General features: G+C 45.3%; 1 protein-coding gene across 5 annotated transcripts in view; it reads left to right on the top strand.

The window, feature by feature from the left end:
- Ddc (dopa decarboxylase) overlaps window positions 1-24,169 on the top strand; it is an 82,780-nt gene that overhangs the window by 5,648 nt on the left and 52,963 nt on the right. For 2 of the 5 annotated variants that reach the window (XM_060365681.1, XM_021647184.2), the window contains exons 1-4: window positions 2,525-2,680; window positions 13,121-13,329; window positions 17,478-17,591; window positions 20,667-20,786. In XM_060365681.1, coding sequence (XP_060221664.1) covers window positions 2,533-2,680; window positions 13,121-13,329; window positions 17,478-17,591; window positions 20,667-20,786 — 591 coding nt within the window. In that variant the 5' untranslated portion in view covers window positions 2,525-2,532. Of the gene's footprint in view, window positions 1-2,524; window positions 2,681-10,503; window positions 10,639-13,120; window positions 13,330-17,477; window positions 17,592-20,666; window positions 20,787-24,169 lie in introns of those variants that run through there. The other 3 variants (XM_021647185.2, XM_021647183.2, XM_060365682.1) reach the window with 2 other exon arrangements.

Below are 24,169 nucleotides of genomic sequence, written 5' to 3'. Positions count from 1 at the left end.
AAAGGCCTCTGCACCAAGATGCCTGTGGTGTCCAGAAGTCCCTGGCCCGTGCCCAGTCAATGCCATAACCTATCTTATTTTGTTGACCGATTTGTTCAGAATAGGAACATTTTATGTAATGTTGGTGTAATGTTTCCATACATGTATGCATTGTGTAGTATTTAAATTAGGTTAAACACGTCTATCTCCTCAAATGTCTGTCCACAGCTGTCTCAAGCTTTGTTTTCCCATCTGTAAGTTGTTGCCGGAGAGAAAGAGGTTGTGAGGCTCAGAAAACATGTGTAAAAAGGCTGGAACAGAAGCTTTAAAATGCAAAGTGCTATTTGAGAAAATCCTTGTTAAGTAGAGGATTTCACTCCATTTGCCCTTGGACCTCATCTCCAGAGGCTTGTGCCAGGGCACCCTGGATTGTTATATATCAGCCAGTTTTCACTAGGGTCCTGCTCTGGGTAGAGCTGTGTGCTCTTCCCATGGGTCTGATCTTCCTAGAATCCAGTGTGTGTAATTATACTTCCTGATCCCGTGCTCCAGGCCAGTCCTCTCTGGCTAGGGACTCTTCCTCATAAGAACATGGGCAGCAGTGTGGCTGAGCTGGGGAAGCATCAGCCTGAGGATCTCTGTCCAGCTTGGTGACAGCCTTTGCCACTTCACTGTGGCTTTCTCCAGTAGTCTAGGTAACTTGGGGGTGGGGTGGGGGTGGGGTTGTCAGCCTCTTTCCCATTCAGCTAGGCTTCCCTGATGATAGTACAGGTGCTGGGGAGCTCCATCTGTGCAGATGGACCTAATCTCCTTACATCCTCCATTGTGCGCACGGCCGCACGGGCTGTGGAGGGAGCTGCCTGTGCTAGGAGGCAGGGTACCTCCTCCATGGCCAGCAACCATGTGCCAGTTCCCCCTGCCACACCACCTTCACCTTGTCTATTCTGCTGTCCTGGAAGCCACTGCCTCTGTCCCAAAGGTGTCTGGGAAGAGATCCTGCTGGGGCAACATCCCGGATGGTCAGCTCTCCTTGGAGAATTCCTGACTCTGGACTGTACACAGGCTCTGAATGTGGCGTGTGTGTATTGTGTATGCAACTGTGTATGTGTATATGTTAGTGTATGCATATGTCTGCATACATGTATGTCTTATGTGGGCATATGCATGAGCATAGTGACATTGCACATATACATTTGTATTGGTGTGTGTACACAAATGCACACACATTTGTGTATAGCTCTGTGTGCATGTGTGCTCTCTGTGCACATGTGTGCCACTCTGCGCATATGTGCCTTTCTATGTGTGTGTGTGCGCTCTCTGTGCATGAGTGCATGTACTCTCTCTTCATATGTGTGCACTCTGTGTGTATGGGTGGGTACTATCTATGCATGTGTGTGCTCTCTCTACATGTGGATATGCTTTCTGTCCTTATGTGTGTGCACAAGTGGGTACCTTCTATGAATGTGTGTGCTCTCTCTATGTATGTATACTATCTATGCGGTCTAAGCATGTGTGCTCTCTCTACATGTATGTATTGTCTATGCATGTGTGTGCTCTCTGTGCATGTGGATATGCTCTCTGTTAATGTGTATTGTGCAATCTGTGTGTGTACCCTATGTACACGAGTAAGTACCCCTATGCATATGTATGTGCTATTTGTTGTGTGTGTGGCTGCTCTCTCTGCATGTGTGCATAGTCTGTTCATGTGTGTGCACTCTGTGCATGTGTATGCTGTCTATAAACGTGTGGGTACCCTCTATGCAAATGTGTGTGCTCTCTGTTGTGTGTGTATGTTCTCTGTACATATACTTGTTCTCTGTATGTGTGTATACTCTTTCTGCATGTGTGGTTTATTCACACATGTGTTCTCACATGTGGGCATTCCCTTCACATGTGTGTTCAGTTCGTTCTCTGCACATGTGTGCACTCTCTGTATGTGTGTGTTCTCTGTGCGCATGTGCCTTTGGTTCTGATAGAGGCTTCTGCATGGTGCTGCTGTTCAGAGTTGGCTCTTGTTCCACCCTTCCTTATTTGCATGGCCCAGGCCTCTGTTCTAGATTCAAGTGGTGATGTACACCCCTTAAAAAGAAAACAAAATCAGACCCTTAAGCCACACTGATTAGCAGGGTTTATGGTCTGCCTGTCCTCATTCCTACCCACTGGGAAGAAGTGTTCAGAGACCAACATAGTTTGGGTGGTGATTGGCCAAAGGAACCAGTGCTGTACTTTGAAGGAGTTGAGTGGGATTTAGATTTGGCACTCCTAGTCCCTCACAGCCCCTGAGTCAGGCGGCATTCCAGTGGTCCCTGTGGATGGAGCAGGGCCTGAGCCAGGCTTCTCCCCTAAAATGGAGACTGAGGGTTGAGTTGCCAGGAGTCTCCAGGAACACTGGCCTCTCTCTAGTCTGGGTTCCACACAGTGACAGGGAACCCAGGACCCACCTCTCCTGGGCCTCTCTCCAGGCCCCATTGTTCCCTCTCTGCCCTGCTGGGCTCCATCCTGTGGAGCAGAGGGCACACAGGGAGAGGGAGCAGGAGAGGCTCTGGGTAAATAATGCAGAGAAAGCTGCTGATTGGCTTCGGGAGGCGGACACTTTGTCTACATAAATGGCAATCGCATCCTCTGTGCCTTTTAACTGTCACCAAGGAGAGAGAGAGAGAGAGCAAGAGAGCGAATAGAAAGGAGGAGACTCCAGCTGCCTGTGAGTACTGTTCTTTGTCTACATGGTTCAGGGTCAGACCCCAGTGCCTACTTCTGGGAGACAGCGACCCTGGGGCCGGAGTGGGCGTCTGTGGTTGATTTTGGTCATGGGGTCTTTCGATGGCCAGAGATACTGCACGCTGAGAAGGCTGGTCATCCAGCATACACAGGTGACATGGATGCTAAGGGAACTTCCTGAGAAATTAGGTACCAGCCTCTGCCTGCCTGTTTTGAATCATTTCTATGCTAGTCCGGCAGAAAATTAGGGACTTCTAGTGGCTTTCAACCTTGTTATTTGAACTGTTGAAGCAATATAAAAAAAGTGAGTTGACTGTCTTTCAAGAGACTTCTGTACCTGTGAGATAGAGAATGAGGAGGCAGCTTTGGGGCCACAGAACTGGGTGTGCTTTGCAGGTGAAGGAGAACTAACAATATCCTCCAACAAGTTGTAGTAATCTGGTTCCTAAAGGGCTGGGCACACAATGGATGCTCAGTGTCTGGAATCTCCTGTTGTAAATGAGCAAGGCAAACACAAGTGGAAAGGTGCACCCATTCCGCACCCCACATCCTCTTAGCTCCAGTTTCCAAGGCAACTTTAGCCAAGCGACCTGGGTTTTCCTCTGAGTTGCCTTTTTTCCTCAAAGGCTTCCAGTTCTGCTCTTATACACAATTTCTTGTTTGGAAACATTATGTTTCCCCTCCAGAACAGGATCAAAGTGAAGGTGACAATCTCAGGAAAGCTGGCCTCCTTTGGAACTTTAAGGGGTGCCAGAGAAAAACAGACTTTGTTCAGGGTCACCCCAAGCTCAGCCAGAGCCTGCGGAATCCTGGATCAGGATATACCAGGACAGTGAAGAACTAGCAGAAATGGGATATCTGGATGTTTACAGAGAGATAAGACCTTGTCATCTGTGACAGCATCCTTTCCTCCTCCTTGGGCACATGGTGTGTGGGCCTCCACACTGGGATTGTGCTAATGAGATAAAGAAAATTACATTCTCCTGTAAACCTCCATACGTCCAAAGAAATGTCTAGGGAGCTAATTTCTAGTTATTTTCTGCTCTTGGGGCTGTTTGTTGATTATCATGAAGATTTTACCCTGAACTTTGCAAATTCATATTATGCCTGTGTTAAATATGGAAAGTGCCAGAGAAATTATGCTCACTGTTATTTTAGAACAATCCTAATGTTCTCTTCCCATTCATAGGTGTTTGGGCAGGAAGACCCTCAGGGGTACAGGCAAGTAGAGCAGGCCCATAGGGAAAGTTAAAATCCCACTGACTGAGTGACATGAGGTGGGAAAGGAACTTGCCTTTCTGCTGGGACAGGCCTGTATGTACATGCTACTTATGATTTGTGTAGGTGTACATAAGCCAATTGCTGCCCCAGGTCTACTTTCTTACTTCTGAAGAGGTAATTTCACTGCTCTGCAGAGCTGATGTACAAATGGAGGGAACAGAGGACAGCAGAGCTATCCCAGCCTGTTCCCATGGAGATGCACCCAAGAGGGTGGCTTAGTCCTCTTGCTGAAGCTACGCCTCAGTTTTCCTGTGTGTGAGGAATGGCAGGCAGGGCCCTAGTGGCATAGCCAGGAACCCTGCAGCTACACTTGTGGTTACAGGGAACATCTCCACCAGTCCTGGCAGGAGACCTCATTGGGGGCCCATCTGTGCCTCTGAGGCTACAGAGACAGTGTAGCATGCCCAAGCCAAGGGCTGATTGAGAAAAGGCCAACTTCAAAAGGAGAGAGGACCATATCCATCCACACAATTGCTGGTTGTGTGACTTTGGTATAGCAGACATAATAATCCTCACCTTAGAGGGTTACTGAGTGTTAAGTAAGATCCTGTGAATACCATGTGCTTAGCAGAAGGTTGGGAAATAATGATCTGTTTGGTTTCTTGGACAACAGAATGTGACAACCAAATGTCAATGTATTCTTGGAATTGAATGTGGAAGAGCTTGAAATGCAGGGTACTTAGCAACACAGTGACTGGCCTGCAACTTGCAATAAAGGGATAATGAGGAATTGAGAAGTCAGTGTTTACTATTGACCTTGTTTGTAAGAGAAAATTGAGAGTACCAGGAGCAGGTACCAAAGGGCACCAAATAAACTCACAATGCCGGGTGTCCGTGTTTGCAAAGACAATAAAACAATATGAGACTATTACCAAAAGGCAGCCACTGGGACATAGCCCGAGGAGTCACTAGCATACAGGAAAGGCAAGTGGCCTATGATATTTGGTAAACTCTGTTGATGTGAGTTCAAGAACAGAAGCAAAAAGGGCACAAATTGAGGGGAAACATAGAGTAAGGCAAGAGCATTCCTTCTGGGGGAAAAATATTGGGGTGATATAAAATCAAATATAGGAACAAAGGAGGAAGCATTAAGTTAAAATCACCTGGTGCTTCTTTGCTAAACCTTAAAAAGTAGCAGACATGAATAAGAGATTTTAATGCTTTTAAATCTGAAATTTGAGTGGATGATAAAAGCTATCTGAGGTGCATGGTACATTGTCCATAAGTAGAGCTAAGTTTTCTGTAGCATTGTAGCTTTTCTAGAAAGAGTTAGGCATTATACAAAAAGAGTGGTGCAACTCAGACCTTTTTTGTGCATTGGGGGAGTTCATATCATTTAGGGTCAGCCTTGATGTCAGCTGCCCTGGGATGCTACAGTCACTCATCTGACCCTTGGCAGTACCATTCCTCACAGCAGATGCTTACTGGCTAATGGAGATAGATGGAAGTACTGTAATTTGAGGTTGCAGTTTTGAGGAATGTGAGATGGCTATGTCCTGTTTTTGCACATAGGCATATGGAGAAAGCCAAATTAAAAAAAAAAAAATGATGTCTTGGTCTTAAATATTCCCCCCCTTTTTTTCTTTTAAAGTCACAAATGTCATGAATTTTTCCAGTTTTCTATAACTTGGGTTACAGTTATTGTGACAGAGATGCAATTAGAAATAGTATTTCCCCAGGAGAACAGAGCTGAAAATCATTACTTTAACTCCATGCATTGTCAGCCAAGAAAATACTTAGATGTAGCACGGTTATGAAACAGGAAATGAGAAAGAGACAACGGTCCTTTTCTCATCTGCAGAAGGGCAAGGGTGGGGAGAACTGGCAGGCAGTGAGCATCTTGTGGCATCATTACAGTTTTGTGTGGAGTGTGGGATTGTGGATATCTCACAGATTGGAAAGAGACCTAAAAGGACTGAAGCTTCTATACCCCTAAGCTCATTTGTTCAAGTTTTACCAGAAGACATATGGTGGTATTAGCACTTTGTGAGGTGCTTTGGTCAAAAGGATACAGCCTGTAAGATGGAGAATGACACCCTTGTAGAAGTCCTAAGGTGAACCCCTATTCCTTTCTCCAAGGATACTGCAAGAAATCGGCAGTGTGAACCTGGGCTATGCACCTTACCAGAAAGCAAATATGATTTCAGAATCCCAGCTTCTTCAATATTGCAAAATCCACTGTTTGTGGGGGTGTAGGCCACCTGGTGTACCATATCTTCTGCAATGGCACAAATGGACCAAGGTGAGGGCCTGACTATGGTCACTTCTCCACAAATGCTATCCAAGCCCACTAACTTCTTGCTTCCCTTTGTGATGAAGATGGCCTCTCACCAACTAAGGTACCCCAGAAGCTGTTATGCCATGTGTCCAGGGAGACATTTGGGAATCATGACTGTGTCTGAGGCTTGGGAATGGTTGGGCTTCAAGTCCTGGTGCTGCTTCAGGCCATTCTTCTAGGGGTTGTCAAGCAATAGACACTTGCAACATCTGTTAAGATGCTCAGAGCCAGTGATAGTAGGAGGCAGACTGCCTGAATTCAGCTGAAATGTGACCTTGCTAGCAGCCAGCCTCTCGGTGCTTCACCCTTCTCATTTGTTAAGAGTCCTGACAAGGTGCTCTCATTCAGCAAAATGTCCACCAAACATCAATGTGTTATGATGGACTCCAGAGTGGAGCTATTGGCAGGTGACAAGACCTCTAGTGGGAGGTTTTGGGAGGTCTTACGTCATTGGGATCATCCCTGTGAAGGAGATTGTGGGACCCTGGTCTTTTACCTCTTTGCTTCCTGCATTCACCAGTGGCCAGAAACCCAAGCCATTCAAAGATACACCCAAATCAGACTTGAGCTCTAAATTCTGGCTCCAAATTCCCTGGGTCTGACTTTTAGAAAATCTGTGGTTAATGCAGCCTACTTCTCAAGACTGAAAAGAAAATGGCAGCTGTAGTACAGCAGGCTTTCCACTCTGCAAAGGGAAGTTTGTGAGCCAAAGGGCAGAAATGCAAATAAGATAATGTGAGACAGTGGCCTCTACTTAGGTTTAAATCCCTGATCTTTCAAACTTAGAGCCTGGTGCTTTACCAAAGGAGCCACCTGAGGCTCTCTGAGAGTAGCCTTTAAAGCCAGAAAACAAGTTGCTTCTTTCTGCTCAGTTAATTTTCCTTTTACTTAAAACACTAGAATAATTTGCTCCTGATGTATAGTAGAATAAGCCATGGTTTATAAACTTGGGAAGTGGAAGCAGGAAGATCAGGAGCACAAGGCCATCCTGAGCTACATAGTGAGTCTTAATCTAGTCTGGATGCACAAGGGGAAAGAGAAAAGAGGAGAGGAGAGGAAAGGAGAAAAGGGTGATGAAGGGAGAGGCAGGGGAAGGAGGAGAGAAGGGGAGGGAAATAGGGAAGGGGAAGAAAAAGGGAAGGGGATGAGAGGAGTGTAGGGGAGAAGAGGGGAGGAGAGGGGAAGGGAAGAGAGGGGAAGGGGAGGAGAGGAAAAGGAAGGGAGGGGAAGGGGAGGAGAGGGGAAGGGAAGGGAGGGGAAGGAGAAAAGAGGAGAGGAAAGGAGGGGAGGGGAGAGGAGAGGAGGAGAAGAGGAGAGGAGAGGGGCCCCCTCCCCCCTCCCCTCCACAATACTTCCTTGGTTACTAATAAAAGTTTTTACTGAATGTGGACTCTGCTGCAGGCACTCAGCATGCAGCCTCTTTTCATCCTGCCGATGGCACTCCTGGGGGTGCTTTCATGCCTGTTTGCCTTTGCAGAAGTTGACAGGAAACCTTAGAAAGGTTGAAGGTTGAAGGCTCCATGGTAACTAAAGAAGCACCCTTGACCTTGGGTCGCCTGACACTGGCACATACCAAGGCTGCTCTGGAGCCGATTTTGACTATTCCTGTGCTTCACAGTCACCAGCAGAAAATGCTGGCGGAAAGTTCATTTAACAATCTTTCATTTAGTCAGCATCTTACAAGTCTAAAAAGGCTAAGGGGACTTTGGAGTTTGTGTTGTTGTTGAGGCAAAGAATCGGATAGTCATTCTTCAATTATTAGAGATTTCTCATGGCTAGAAACTTTTTTATGGTTTTGGATGGAAGTATGGAAACTATGAAATGCTAGGCGGACCATGCATGCAAGGATACTCGGAACTTTACTGACCTTCCCTTAGCACACAGGAGCTTACTCCCTGGAACACTCCGTGGCAGGATGTGAGCTTCGGGTCTGCAACCAAAATTCTTCACCCACAGAAGCAGAATTTCTATACTACTACCCCACCACCACCACCACTGAACTTGTAAGAATATCAGTAGGGGCCTGGATTGGGCTCTGGAAAAATGGCTATGGCAGAGGAGTGAAATTACAAGAAGCGGAATTGTAGAGGGTAGAAGTATAGCCTGGGCATGGTGAAAATCATCCAGATCTCAGAGCAGATGAGGCTGTGGTTGTGGGCGTCACTACAGTAGCTATGACTCTGCCAGAGATGTGATAACCTGCTGTTTCAGTTGTGATAAAAGCAGGGTAGGATCCAATACAGAACAGAGCAGAAATAAAATAGTTAGAAGGCCAAACTTATTTATTCATTCATTCTCAGTTACCGGGGGACAATAATGGAACAAGAAATAACAATAATAAAGATAATTTCATAACCGGGGTCGATTGGGAGGCCGAGAACGCTCAGGGGAGTTCGTATCTCCTGAAGCCCAGGGGTATGGAGCCGTGTTGACTGTCACTGATAATAATAAAACATCCAGGGAGGTGCCTGGCTTTCCACACATGCATCAACTATGACAGGGGCTGCATGCAAAATCCATGCAGTGCAGCTGCTGCCGAGACGTATCAGGTTGTGTCAACAGAAACCCTTTCAGGGGTCTGGAGAAGTGTAGGCCGCTGCCCTTATCGCAGTCTACATCTTCTAGCTAATATTTGCCCAACTCGGAGCCATGAATATCAGACAGCTCCAAAATGAGCATGAGAGTCTCTTGAGGCTTTGCTCTAAGTACCTTCTGCAAAGGTTTCAGTGGGAAATAATCTTCAAGTAAATGGCAGGATGGTTTGAAAAGAATAACCAGGTATTATATTACAGTTTGACTAGGACTGTTTCCTTTCATAGCGAGTTGGCGCATGCCTGTTTGTTTTTCTCCCTGGCACATCCTGCTTTGTCCATAAAACGATCTTATTCACAGTAGAAAGACACCACTGGTGTTCTCGGAGGCCGAGGGTCTCTCTCAGCTCTTTAGAGCTTCTTTTTTAGAGGCTTCAGCTTCCTACAACATGTGCACTCCCTTTGGCAGGATAAAAAGAGATCACAAGAACAGTTACTTTTAAAGGCATAAAAATCACAGACAAGGTCCAAATCATAAGGGGAAATTTGTGAGATTTTGCCACATAAAAATTAAATCTCTTATGAGAGCTCTTTATTCTGACTCCTATAAGTCAGAATAAAATCATCCCAAATAAGGTCAGGCAAAATGAGGAAAATATCACAGATATGAGGGTAGAAGTTTCTTATATATTAAGATTCATGCAGTTAAATACAAATTGCTAATATCTAAATAGAAAAATTACAATAAATAAATAAATTTATAAATGAAAAAATTCAAATGTCAAAGAAACACCACATCACTATTTGATTTCAGTAGTCAAAGTTAAAAGAGACCCATTCATGCTTATGAGACGGGTAAAGTTTAAAATTAACCTCACTGATGGTACAGCACTCCCCTTTAAAAGAGTAACCCAATAAAAATGTACACTCAGAGAAACTTGGCAGTATAATTTAAAAAAACTCAAGCCGTATATCTCTAGAAAAATTTGTCCTAAAAAAAATGACACAAAATTAAATGTTTTTCACTTTTAGGTGTTTTTTTTTAATGTAAAACAAAAACATGCAGAACAGACAAGAGCTTTGCTTTAGGGTTGCAAAGAAAAGTTACTAAAGTAACTGCCTGTTATTCGCGGAGAGATACAGTTCAAGCCCTACAGAGGCTCCCTGAAGCTCAGGACAGAGATGTAGCCTACGCGTGTGTAGCTGTGATGAAGCTTATTTAAGAAGTGAGGCACACATGCTGTAGGAAGAGAAGTTAATGGTAGGTAGTAATGCCACAGAGCAGTGACTGCATCAGTACATGGCTTACTTGGACACAAGAACAGCTGTGCTGTAACGACTAACAGGCAGGCAGTATATACAGTGGAGAAACACTGTACTGAGGGGTGATTCATGTGCTGGGTGACAAGGAACAGGAAGGCACAGATGTCATCGTGCTGTTCAGAATGGTGCCCAACTTTAAAAGTTCAAGTCATATATTTTCCATGTGATGTTTTTAGGTTGCAGTTGACTGCAAGTACCTGAAACCCCAGAAAATTAAAATATAAACAATGGGGAGATACTACAAATGACGATTCTTGACTGATTATTTAGTACCACTGTTCAAAACTATTCCTAGGTATTTATTTAATACAATAAAATTCACTGTGGTGGTGCTATCATTATCTTGATTTTTGTTTTCAGTTAAGGAAAACCAGGGTTGGTATGGCAGCATTTCATGCAGTGTGTTGGTGTACAGCCATTAAACACGAGTCAGGGTCTGTCTGTGCAGCTCATCTCTGGACCCTGAACCTCAGCCGTGGGATTTCACAGCGCCCCCCAACACTGTCCCACTAACAGAAGGAGAAACAGGTAATGATGGCAGTATTTGGTAAAGGAGGTACACTGTCTGACTACAGCCAAGCGTGATAGTGCTATCACGAGAAGGCACATGATAGAAATGCATTTATCAGTATTTCGCATCCTTCTGATGCTAGTTTAGCGCTTGCTGTTGCTATAATTTTTATCTTATCTTATGCACCATCATTGTCTCCCAACCACTGAAGGCTGAAATATGCACCTAAATGGTAACTCTGGAATAGGGGCTGGGTCCTCTATAAATCCTGTGTGAAAACACAAGAGGAAGGAAAATCCCAATCGGGCAGGTTGGCTTCCGAACCCAACATTTGTCTGCTTAGGCCTTGTTTGATTAAAAAGCCCTGCAAAGTCTACTGGGCAGATATTGCTACTATCTGATGGTGTTGTTTCTCATCTCTTTCCACCCTTGGTGTCTGATCCGGCTTGCTACCTCCCAACCCTGAGACTAACTCCCTTGTTCTCGGTAATTTTTCTTACCCATTGGATTTACCAGCTGCTCTCATGGTTGCCTTTGATTGTCATTTGGAATGACACCTAGGAAACTGGTAAAGCACATTTCTTGGTGCTTCTGGGAAGGCACTACCGGAAGCCCTTAGTGGGCGGTCAGTGAACTGAGAAGAAGCCTACAATCTGAGCAACACCAATAGGCTGGGTCAGATGAATCAAAAGGCGGAAGAAGAAAGCCCCACTGCTCTGTGCTAGCAGCGTACATTTTTTGCTGCTGCCAAGACCTGTGGACACCACCCTCCAGCTTCTTCAGCACCCAGTGACTCCCTGAGCCACCTTCAGCGCTGTGACTTCTGGCTGGGGCTGCATAGTTGGTCATTCTCATCCTGAGGCTGTTTCTTGAACTTAAGTGGCAACTGGTTTCTAGTCCTCCAGCTTGCTGACAGCCATTGTGGAAATGAACAGCCCCTGAGCATGTGAGTCAATCCAATCAACTGCCTTTTGTAGTTACAAGTATATGTATATGGTGGGTTTCACTGCTCTGGAGAGCCCCGAGTAATCCCCTTTGGCTACAACTCCCCATCTGTCCCTGGTGTTTCAAAGTTTGAGGTCAAACTCTTTCCCCTATGCAGTACTCTTGAATAAAAAAATCTGTCTTCCCATTTTAAAAAAGTGTCTGATGAATCATTTCTAACGCATTTAACATCACAAAATCTGTCCAAGCCCCCCTCCCATCCCAGACAATGGAGAGCATGGAAAGTGCTGGGAACATGACATGAAGGTCAGCCCCATTGCTAATCACAATGGATTTGACTCATCCCCAGTACTTATTCTGATGGAAAATCCATCTTCAATTACAAAGCTCTGGACTAGTGGAGGGATTTAGAAATGTATCCTTTGTTTAGCGTTCAATTGTCTCTCACAAATTTAGGAACTATTCAGGAAAGACACATGTTACAATTGGGGATGAGAGGATTCTAGGGGGTTGTCCGTCTTTCTTGTTTTGCAAATACGTTTGATTTTTTTTTTTTGTTTTTTGTTTTTTGTTTTTTACTATACATCAGTTGCAGACATTCAGAATCTCCGGCCTGCTAACTTGTATCTGAATCCTCAATTAAGGCTCACTATGCCTTCCTGACCACTTGCCAAGCTGGGGGGAACTGTGTGAATCATCAACTGCAAACAGTCTCTCTGAGCTTGAACAAGGCTGTACTCTGCCTGTGTTTGAGCTCTTGTGATGTAAATAAGAGTCCCCCCATCCCCCTTTATTTTCAATCTGTTTTGACCTCATCCTTTATATTGTTATTTTTTTTCTTGGTGATTTTACTTTTTAAAATGAGCCTCAAAATGTACTGCAAAAACTGTTGTCTCTTGATCATCAGCCCAATTAAGCTGCAGTAAGCCCTGTGGAGAAAACAGCTTTGTCGGCTTAACTCAGGTTGTTGCAATGTTGAAGAAGATAACGAACATGAACTCTGATAGCTGCTCATGTATGTGATGTGGGTAATATAGAGAAAGCAGCATTATGACAAGCAGATTGTAGGCAAAGGGGCACGTCATCAAGAGATGGGATTCCAGGAAAAGTCATCTCTAGCTCTGGCCAGGGCTGTGCTGTCCTGGGCCCTGGGCTGAGCTTCCACACATTGTATTATTATCACCTTCATCTCTGAAAGGCGGTGATCAAACTGCAAGGCTCTCTTTCAAGCGGCTAACAAAGGGTGTGGGCAGAATGTGGACTAGTGCTTGTCATTAAAGTTGGAGTGATCCATGAATGTGTTCTTCTTGCATCTTACTGAAAAAAATAAAATAAAATAAAAATGAAGGTGCTCTTGCACCTTCCACTGAGTGTCTTGTGAGGTGTGGGACGGGGATTGTGCTGCCCTGTGTGGGTCCAGTGGCATGTCTGGACAGACATGGAAGAAGGAATGCTGAGTTAGAGGCTGTGTGGTCTCTAGGGTATAGAGTCACTGCTCCCTGGACTTGCCCCAGCAATGTTTTGTTAGTTGATTTCTTTTCTCTCCGTGAGCAGCTTTCAACATGGATTCAAGTGAATTCCGGAGGAGAGGGAAGGAGATGGTGGATTATATAGCTGACTATCTGGAAGGCATTGAGAGATATCCGGTGTACCCTGATGTAGAACCTGGCTACCTTCAGCCCCTGCTCCCCACCGCTGCCCCTCAGGAACCAGAAACATATGAGGACATAATCAAAGACATTGAGAAGATAATCATGCCAGGGGTGAGTATGTGTCTGTGGTCAAAGGACATCACCTATTGGAAGCTGCACTTCTGATGCCATGGGTTCCCCGCAGCAGGCAGGCTGAAAAGCGACTTCTATCACTGTTTCAGTTTCAGCTGAGACATTTGAGGTTGAGGGAAGTTAGGTGGTCTATGAAGTTCTCATGGGATAATAAATAATACGCCCAAACTACATGCACTCCAAGGGCAGTGCAAGGGTTTTCTCCCAAGGTCCCCAAGACTCAGCACTTGCTCCACCATAGTCTGTTCCTAGAGTGTATCATCCTATGACAGTTAAAAAAAAATGAGCTCCTGGTAGTTGGTTGCAAATAGTTCAATTAATTATCCTCAATAAAGGTACTTGTATCATTCTTATATCCACCAAAGGATAACTTTCATCTACAGAGGGAATGTTCTCCTCATTTTCTTTGGGCATGGGCAGCGTGCACAGGTTCTGCCTAAGGGCACAGAATAGCTGAGCTTTCCCTGATAGTCACAGGAGTCAAAGGCTCTCAGTGAATCTCAGTCCTACTTTACTCAGCAAGCAGTTTACCTAAAAGCCTATCCCTTAGCATGGCTCTGAGTAAATGGGTCTGACCCTGGTCATCAGATCATGTGTAAAGTCTGAGTGTGGTGTTGGTAAACCTGCTAGATTGTACACCCCACCGCCAGCACTTAGGTGGTTATGGCTGTAAGGAAAGAGAAAGAAGCACGCTATATGCAGAGCGGGGGGGGGGGGGGGGTCGGAGATAGTGTGTACTCCCTCTTGTTTTCCAATAGAATACAGAGGCCCTGGGGAGGCGTATAGTCAGCCAAAGTCCCAGGCTTCAGAGTTAGCTCCTCGGTTCCAGAACAGCTCTCACAGCCCTTGTCAAGTTTCATCTTCAGAAGATTTCCCCTGACATTTGTTCTTTGAGTAAAACTCAAAATTATGACTCTAGCCTGCACGTTGAGCAAATAAACTAAGCCAGTCCGCATAAAGGCGGTGCAGGGAGGCAGCGTTGAACCTCAGGCTGAGCAGGAGTACAGGAGTGCCATGCTGGAAACATGTGAACACTTCCCGCAAGAGTCTGCATTCTAGAGGAGTATTTACTGTGTAGAGCAAAACTGCAAAACACAGAGAGAGGCTCTGGGGCTAGAGCTCCGCGGGTGTCAGGTCCAGCCAGCCCTCTGCTAGCCCTGTGTTTGACCAGATGTTAGGGGAAGAGTCTGTGCTGTGTCCAGCCAGTGTGGGGCCACCCACCCCACATGCTCTGTGGCTATTCACAGAGAGTAAAGGAGAGGAGTGTCTTTTGCAGTCAAGAGTCACCTTGGCCTCTCTAGGACGTGGGTAGTGAAGAGAGACAGAGCTGCAGACAGTGTGGAGCCTCTAGATACCTGAAAGAAACTGAGGCCCTGGGCCCCAGCTGTGCCCTCTGGCCTTGTGCATTTGTGCCGTCTTTGGCCTCTTCCTCTATGGGCCTTTGCAATTACACTTTATAAAGGCATTTCCGCAAAGACAAGCGCGTTACTGCTACAGATGTTTTGGTTTTTATCTGAACATTCTTTTTTTTTTCTTTCTAAAGCCTCATGGGCCCCACTCCTGCTCTGCTGAACACATCACTCAGCCTGTGAAGTTCTCCAGAGCCTCAGAGACTCACTGTCAGCCTCACTCCCCCTCTCCCTCCTTCCCTCCCTCCCTCCCCCATCCCCCCTTCCTGTTCTTGCTAACCCTGATTTTCTTTCACTCTCACTTTTTTCCCTCTGGCTCAGTCCCACTCCCAGGCCTGGAGACAGACATGCAATGAGCCTTGCTGGAATCTTCCAGTTTTTAATGAGCCTTTCTCGTTGGCTGTCTTCGTAATCGGGGCTTGCTCGTGCCACATAAATGCCTAATAATGTGGTTTTACTGAGAAAAGACATGTTTATATCTTTGCAAAGACTATGAAAAAAATGGCACTGAGCTTGTCAGCTTTCTGACCCTGTAACAGACAGCTGAAATGACAGATTTGCACAGGAGCAGGGTTCGCTTTACCTTATAGTTTTGGAGGTTCAGCGCCAGCACTCACTGGTCTTAATTGCTTTTAGCCTGTGGTGAGGCAGAAGCGCATGGCAGAGGAAATCTGCTTGCCTCTCGCCTGGATGCAGAGAAAGGCACCACCATCGTACAGTCTCCTCTGAGAGCACATCACCAAAGCAAGACTTCTCACTACCTCCCAAGAGTGCTACCTTGGGTTCTTAAGAGCCTCACCATAGAAAGGTGTTATAACGAACACGTAGACTAGCTGCCTTCAACGTTTCTCAAGTTTTTGGAGGCTGAGTTGAGATGAGGGCTTTCTAAGTTAGAGAAAGCAGCTTTGTACCCTGCAGTGGTAGAGAGCTAGCACTCTGCTCTCCCCCTCCTCCCCCACCACACTTAACCTCTTCCTGCTAATAGCTCCTTCTATGCCTGACACCCAATGCGCCTCACATCCTGCAGACCCTTACTTTCATCTTTACTTCAGTGTTTACATGGAGTGATTTGAGCTCCCAGCTCCGATAATGACAGGATCTAAGCCCCTCCTGCTCGCAGGGATCATCTTTCTTTATACACTGGTGAAGAATGAACGCTTGTTTTCTGTCTCAGCCTGCCATTCACTTTGTGAAGAAATCTCTTCCCCTGGACAGGCATACTCTTCTTTTTAAAAAATTAAATATATCATTTTAGAAAGATATCAGCCTAACACAGTGTACGGTGGCCTCCAGAAATTTGCACTTTGTACAGAGGGTAGGTTCCTTACGGTGGAGGGTACATCCTGATTTCAGAGATCCTAAAACTCAACAGGGTTTTGCACGATGAAAAAATAAAACTTTATTTGACTAGAATCTGGAGGAGAAAGTCAGAGATGCTATTACTTGGATAACAATGCAGAAAGAAACCAAGTTCCTTGATTTGGGGGCTGATTTTTTCCAGAATCTTTTGATCAGAACCATATAAGCATTCTGAATGTTGGGAAAAGGAAATATTTCCTTAGCCTGCTACAAACCACCACATAGAAAATAACATTTTGTAGTTGTTGTTGTTGGTTTTTAGTTTCCTTTATTTTTTATTCACTTTTTTATTCCTCTTTGTTGTAGACCCACCCCCCCTCTCCTCACACTCCCACCCTCCCTCCCCAGAAGATAACTTTCAATGTTTCAAAAGCAGAATATTTATGTTTAATGAAGTTCAGGGGTAGGGTGGAATTGGTGTCCAAACTTTCCAAGTAGATAATGTCAGTGCCCTCCATACATTCTGGAATTTTTAGTCTATGATCAGTCTGATATCACTTTCTACTAGCCCAAATCCTATCATGAAGCCCTACTCTCATGATCTAAGTACCTCCTGAACTGCCTTTTGGGGCTAGGGATAGTGTTTCAGTTTGCATATGGCAAGGGAAAAGAATAAATACTGCCAATGGAATCAATACTGGTCTGTGTGTCCCACCACCGCCCTGGTTTCCATCATCCCTGGGATTCCCTAGATCACCACTTAGGTGCATCTTCTCCCTGTCAACTGGAGCTTTTCCTCTGTACCTAACCCAGGGATGGTACAGAGTAGTCCTTTGCTGCCTCTGTGCTGGAGGAGGCAAAGGAGACAGCAGCCATTGTGGGAAACAGGGGTAACAGCTCTTCTTAAGGAGACTGATTGTTGGAGGGAACAGCCTCCAACTGTGGGAAGGGATCCTACAAAAGAAATCTTTAAACAAGAAAAATTGGGCATTAAGAACAAAATGCACAAAGGTAACTGGATTTGCTTGGGTTGTTTGGGAAAACCAAGCTTTTTACTTTAGGACGTCAGTCTTCTGGTGCAGCATTCTTCTTACCCAGAGCACCCAGCAAGAACCTGAAGCAGTCTTGCTATCATCCCTACTGAGAGGCTTCATGTGTTACTACAAATCATATTAATTTCCCATATTATTTTATGAAGACAGCATTTCCTTCTTGACTAGCAAAGATACTCAAGCACAAACCAGGGAGTCTGTTCATTGTATTGACAATGAGATGAAATTCAGAAGGAAAGTGTGGGGTGATTGAACTTGAAATACTCTGTCCCAGTTGCCTTCTGCATGCATCCTGGAGGAATGCCAGGCTTCTCTCAGGTGCAGCCTGACCTCCTTTGCCCCAGATTAACTGTCCACCTCCCCACAGGTAACACACTGGCAGAGTCCCTATTTCTTCGCCTACTTCCCCACGGCTTGCTCTTACCCAGCCATGCTCGCAGACATGCTGTGTGGGGCTATCAGCTGCATTGGCTTCTCCTGGGTGAGTATCTCCACAAGCCTGTGGTGGGGTCTGTTCTTGCATGGGGAGGTGATCCCTTTGCACACAAGACAGAAACAGGTAGCTCTGTCACCTGTAGGTAGCAGGGCCATATTGCAGAAAGCAGAGTCTGGGCTCTAGGGAGGTAGTTTCTAAGGGAAGAGAAATTCTGAATGAAAAGTTGGTGTAAAAGGAAGAAGGACAGAGGGAGAAGGGAGAAAAAGGGAAAGAGAGAAAGGAGGGGGGAAGGGAGGAGAAGAAAAAAGAAGGGGAGAGGATGGAAAGAGGATGGGATGAGAAGGGTGGGAAAGGGATGAAGAGGAGAGGACAAGAGAGAAGAGAGGAGAGGAGAGGAGAGAAGAGAAGGGAACAGAAGAGAAGATTCTGCTTAGGGTTGTTTTTGTTTGTTTTGTTTTTTTATAAGCATCCAATTTGAATTAAAATTCCCAGCCCAAGGCAGTGAAGCTTCTACAGCCTAAGGCTGGATCCTGTATCCCCCAAGACCAGAAGATTGCTATGTACATGAAGCCTGAGAACGCTACTAGCTCTGTCTCATTCCACTACCCCACACCAGGCTACTGCCCAGACTATCTGATGGGCAAATGTGCAGAGCAAAAGTGCTGAAAATAGGCTTGTGCCTGCCTGCAGGCCATTCATCCCTCCCTGTGTGAGGTCTCTTTGTACATGGAGTAAAGACTTAAAAAGTTCTCTGCTCTGAAGGCATCCAGCCTAGGTCCTAGCTGTGTGCTTCAGGAGAGATCTGAAGCAGGTGTCCTTGGCTTTCAGGTTCCTAGCCTGCTCACACTATGAAGAATTCCCCAAACTCTAGACTATCTTTTACTCTCTAGGTAGGGACTATCTTCCTTATCTGTGCCTTGGAGCCCAATGGTATTGACTAGTGTTGAGTGAGGACCTGGGATATAGAGAGGGAAATAGTGTGTGAATTCTTAGCAGCCAATAGAGCCCAGCGGAGCTGGCTGTTTCACCACACTACACCTACTTTGCTTCATGCTATGATCCTCAGGTGCTGGGCAAATGAAAGTCACAGCTCAGAGGAAGAGCTGAGGTGGCCTTCCTACTGAACTGTCTATGTCATTACTCTTCTGTCAGGTGTTAGTATTTTGGAACACAACCTGCTCATGGGTTACCCAGCAACTTATGATGTCATCATGTATCGATGGCCAGGTGGCCACACCTGGAAGACGTGGTTACCTTGCCCCTTAAAGAGACAACCCCGCATGTGGTCTCTCTCTCTCTCTTACTCTTTCTCTCTCACTCTCATACTTTCTCTCTCTCTCTCGATACCCCATTCCCCTTTCTTTCTCTCTCCCCACTATGTCCTGTTCTCCCATTCCCTCCCTACCCACTTAATAAACCTCTGGCGTAGAAGATCGGTTGACCCCAGCCTCATATTTCTTTAAATATTAACTAACATTGGGCACTTGGAATCTTCTTTTCCTGGGAACAGACCTGGCCTAGGCTGAATGATATTTCAGTGGCAGGTTTCATAGTTCTGCTAATCCAAAAGCCACTGCATGTCTGTCTGGGGAGCCAGCACCAACTTCTGATTTATCTGCTTTTTTAGAATGGTCTTAAGTGAGGAAATGCTTCACCTTCTGACCCAAAAGTTGTGTTGCTTGATAGCTATGTTTCATAACATGGAATGCTGGTCTATATCTGGAATTAGGACTATCCTGGCTGCAGTAGAACTCACCACAATGGGGATGGCCATCTGACCAGCAGGGAGAAAGTCCTCATTTCCTCTTGTCATCAGTGCAACATAATGCTAGAATGCATAAGAGCACCCTGGTCACCAAATAAAAATGGAGACTCAAGTCACCTTTGCCTAGACCTTCAAGAACCCAGCCACCTTCTATGTGCAGTGAGAGGAGAGAGTCCAGACACTAAGTGACTAGGGGATTAAAAGACTACACAGTAGATCAGTGGCTTGTCTGGTGTTGCCTAACAGAAGGAAGTAGCTAACACCCATTTCCTTGACTCCATTCTGCACTCTAAAAACTCACTTGTGCCCATGGAGGAAGCTCTACCGGCAGATCTTTCTTTATTCTTCTGTTACATGATCAAGCACACAGGGCACATGCAGACAGGCATGGTGGCGTAAAGTTCATAAGGGTGCCATTCTCCTTATAACAATATGGATGAAAGAAGCTATGTCTGAGGCTGATTTCAGGCATTTGAGGCCCATCTGAGATGAAAGATTTTAATGTGGGACTTAGCCAGAGTTAACCCCAAAGTCCCTATCACCTGGGCCCTTGCATTAGTTCCTACAGAATCATGGCAGTGTGTGGTGGTGCTGGGGGAGTTGATGTCGTGGAAAGATGATAGGGTTGGTGAAGCAAGTCAAAAGGGGCCACAGAGCTCTACCCACCATGGATCTCTGTGTTGTATCTGGATGGCGCTGAGGAAGAGCAAAGATATGTCCTTGTAAAGCTCTGTCAATGCAGCCAGTCCCAGTTCCTGCTTCCAGACCTCCTGGCAGAGCCAACCCCAGTGGCTCCTCAGGATCTCTGGGAAAAGAGAACACAGCATCATCTCAATCCATTTTCTGGAGGAAAGAACAAAATACTGTACGCTGAGTTCTTTATAAACATTAGAAGTCTACTTGAGGGTGCGAAGAACATGCTGCTGGCATCTGGAGCAAAGCCTGCTGTGTGACTGTGCAGGGAACATGCAGCAGGCAGCAGGCATGCAGGAAACAAACAAGAATTGAGGTGAAATTCCTTGTTTCTGTCTAATCCACTCTTAAGATGACCCACTTTCTATCAATTCATGTCCAAGGAGCCACACAGGCTGGTTGACTCAGCCTGTGTGGCTCCCCCACCTCCTCATACTCTCATGGTGGGTTCAGGTTTCAACATGAATGTGGGAAGACACACTCAGATCACAGCAGCCAAGGGTCTAATTTCCTACCAAAGGTGGATTTGGGGGACAAAAATGTGAACTTTTTGTTAAGTTGATCAAATAAAAGTCACTAAAGAAATAACACTTTTGTGTAGAGGCCAGCGGCCCTGTGGCGTGGCTTAACTCCTTCACTTTCTCCTCCAACCCCCACTGCAGGCTGCAAGCCCAGCGTGCACAGAGCTGGAGACAGTGATGATGGATTGGCTGGGGAAGATGCTGGAGCTGCCAGAGGCCTTTTTGGCTGGAAAAGCTGGTGAAGGGGGAGGAGTGATCCAGGTAAGGTGGAGAAAGCACAGAAGGCAGTCTTCTGGGAGTGTGGGCTCTGCAAAGGACCACAGCTGCAAACAAAAAACAGTGCCCATGTTACTTCTTGCTGTGCCCTGAGGATTCTTCCAGGGAACAGGAAGCCCTGGTCTTGGAGTGGATGGGATCAGGATTTAGATTCTGGTGCTGCTTCCCACAAGCTGTGGGCAAGTAATCTCTGAGGGCCCTTCTGGTAGATAGAGCAGCAGCTAGCACATAGGCACATGTTGGGGCATCCATTGCTGGCCTTCATGCCTAAGCACTTTCAGACACACTCACTTCTCACAGCACTGTGAATTAGGAGCTCGATTTGACAACCAAGGAAACTGAGGCACACAACAACTGATAACATACCCCTCAGCTTCTAGCTTGGAAGTTATAGACCTTGTATCAGTGTATTCCAGAACCTAAGGTCTTGCTGTCACCACAGGATCCTGTCTTTACCACAAGTGACAGCTGTGGCCATGCTTCCATGGCTGTATGTGCTACTTGGCTGTATGTGCTATTTGTCTGGGAGCCAACAGCTTACCTAAGGCTTCTGCTATGTCTATGCATACATTTAATTCATTCTCTGTATTCACCGACAACAACTGTAGAGCTTACATGAGGCCACACAACAGATGCAAATGACAGCCGTGGTGAATTTTCCATTCCACCAGGATCTTCAGAGTGAATGATTGGAATTTATGCCTTTTTTTTTTTTTTTTAAAGACAAGGTCTCACTATGTAGTCCTGGCCTGGAACTCACTATGTAGAGCAGGCTGGCCTTGAGCTCAGAGATCCACCTGCTTTGCCTCCCAAGTACTGGGATTAAAAGAATGTGCCACCATGCTCCAGCAAATGTGAGCCTTTAAAAAACATTTTGTAACACGGATGATGAGCCACATAACTACATTAACTCATCACCCTTCTGTATGTTATTTTTCTTATGTCAAGTTCATGGTTGTAATACTGAGAAAGTGTTACTAACTAGAAGAAAGAATTTTCTTGTGTATATATATTGTTTCCTCAGAAGCTCTGAGAATATGATAAAGTAGTGATGGCTCCACATACTTTATGGGTGAGAACACTGGGGCTGACAAGAGAATGCCTTTGTGGAAGAACACATGTCTGGTGTGGCCAAACTAAACTAGGAGGCCAGGCTCTCAGTTTGTACTCCTGAGACTGTTCAGGAAGGCCACATGTTTTAACCTCCAATATAGGGTCTTTTTCTTAAGGGTGCTACCCACAGTTTTGTGACTTCAAATTCATTTCTTATCCTATGGTTCTGTAAGTTGGACCTAGGTTTTAATGAGCTAAAATCAAGACTGTCATCTTAGAAGCCCAGGGGGGAAATCTGCTTCCCCACCTCCTCAAGTTCTCTAAAGCCTTCTGGAATTCCTTGGCCTGCAACTCCCATCTCCACCTCCCAAAGCAGCTGCGTTCCATCTCGCTGACCTTTCTTTCACTGTCGTGTTCTGACTGCAAATGTGAAATTGGGTCTCTACTCTTAAGGACCCGTGTGATAGGATTGGGTCCACTCAGATAATCCAAGGTAATCTTTCCAAGTCAAGGTTCTTAATGTAATCACATTAACAAAGTCCCCTTTCCCCTGAAAGGTAAACAATCTCAGTCTGGGAAAGAGGCCTGGCATCTTGGTGATGTGGGAGATGCAGTCTGTGTTGCATGCAATCTGCAGAAGCCCCCTGAAAGGCCTTGTTCTCACTGTGGGTTCCTAGCCTCTGCCCCTGGAGAGTCAAACTCAGCAGGGCTTGGGAATGTAAATTCTTGTTTATTCTAATGCAGAAATCTGTAGGCAGGCCAGCAAGTACCCACGGCTCAAACCATTCTTTACATTCTTTGATTAAGTCACTTTGTCACATCTAAGTCACTGTTAAGTAGGGAGCTGATAAAAATGAATTACTAAGGCTGAGACCTGTAATACCAACGCTTGAGAACTGGGAGCAGGAGAATCAGGAGTTTATGGTCATCCTCAGTGAATTCACACAACATGAGACCCTGTCTTATTTATATATATGTATAATCACATATATGGTACATGCCATAATATACTATTATATATGTAGAATAAGTAAATGTGCATATATACTGTACCGTAACCGAAGCATAAATAATACACATTGTAAACTAGACCTTTTAAAATGGCAGCAGGAATGTTCTAGGGAAGTCCCAATACAATTTCATTTTTCTTTTTAGAGGTTGTGTGACACAGTCAGCCCTCCTTGGCTAATGTTACCAAAAGGTGCTCTTCCAGCTTGAGAAGGGGCTGCTGCATAGGTTCCCCAAAATGCATAGTCAGAGCTGTTTCCTCTAGGTGGAAGCCCGCTGGCTCCCTGGGCTCTGGTGCTGGAATCCTCATTTTCCAGGGACACCCTTGCCCTCATCCTTGACCACGCAGCCAGTCAGGGTTACACAGGCCAGCAGCTGTCTGCAGAGGAATGGCCTGGAATTATGCTCTATTTATTTCTGCCCAAGTGTCTCCCTCTTCACAGTAAGCCTGACCCTAGAGCAGACTTTCCACCATAACTCCACGAGCTCACTGCTGAGATCTTAGCATTTGGTAAGCTCTGTTTCCTCACACATGACCCAGCTCTCTACCCACCTTGGGGCATTTCCTCTGTTCTATGTTAGAGAGTAGGCCATTTCAACACTTGAAGTGCTTGAGTTTCCATAGACTCAGTACCTTTTTCATAATTTCTCTCTTTGAATAGTTTTTTTTTTTTCCTTTTTGGTCATTTTCCCCCTCTGTATTTTCAGTGAATTGCTCATGGTTTTCTGTGTATCACTGTAATTTTCCACATTGCCAACTTACTATCTTTCATGTCAATTTTGACTACATTTTTTTATTTTTAAAAATTATTGTGCCCTCTGTCTTTATGGATAGTGGACACTCACTGTAAAATGGGAAAATACAATAACTATTTTAGAATGTAATTCTCTCTAGTCTTATTTCAATATCTCTGTACGTGTAGGTAACTCTGTAGGTAGGCTACCTATATTGAGATGATACAATGCATACACATTTTCAGCATGATGTTTTACTTTGTTATCTTCTCACTGTTTAACTTATTTTAACTTAATTGTATATTTTAATTAATTTAAGTAATACTTTAATTTATTGTTACTGTTACTACTGTGCGTGTACATGCTGGGTGCACGTTGACACGCGGATCACAACCTTGTGACGGCGCTTCTTTTCTTCCACCTTTATGTGGCTCGCCAGGCTTGCAGGGTGACATCTCTTCATTCCTAGCCATCCCACTTCAGCTGTTTTACTTTTTTTTTTTAAATTTATGTTTTTTGTTTGTTTGTTTGTTTGTTCTTGCTTTTGTTTTTCATGACAGGGTTTCTGGGAC

The sequence above is a fragment of the Meriones unguiculatus genome, chromosome 12 (genome assembly GCF_030254825.1).
Source record: "Meriones unguiculatus strain TT.TT164.6M chromosome 12, Bangor_MerUng_6.1, whole genome shotgun sequence".
Classification (NCBI taxonomy): Eukaryota; Metazoa; Chordata; class Mammalia; order Rodentia; family Muridae; genus Meriones; species Meriones unguiculatus.
This window is presented reverse-complemented; position numbering and strand designations above follow the sequence as displayed.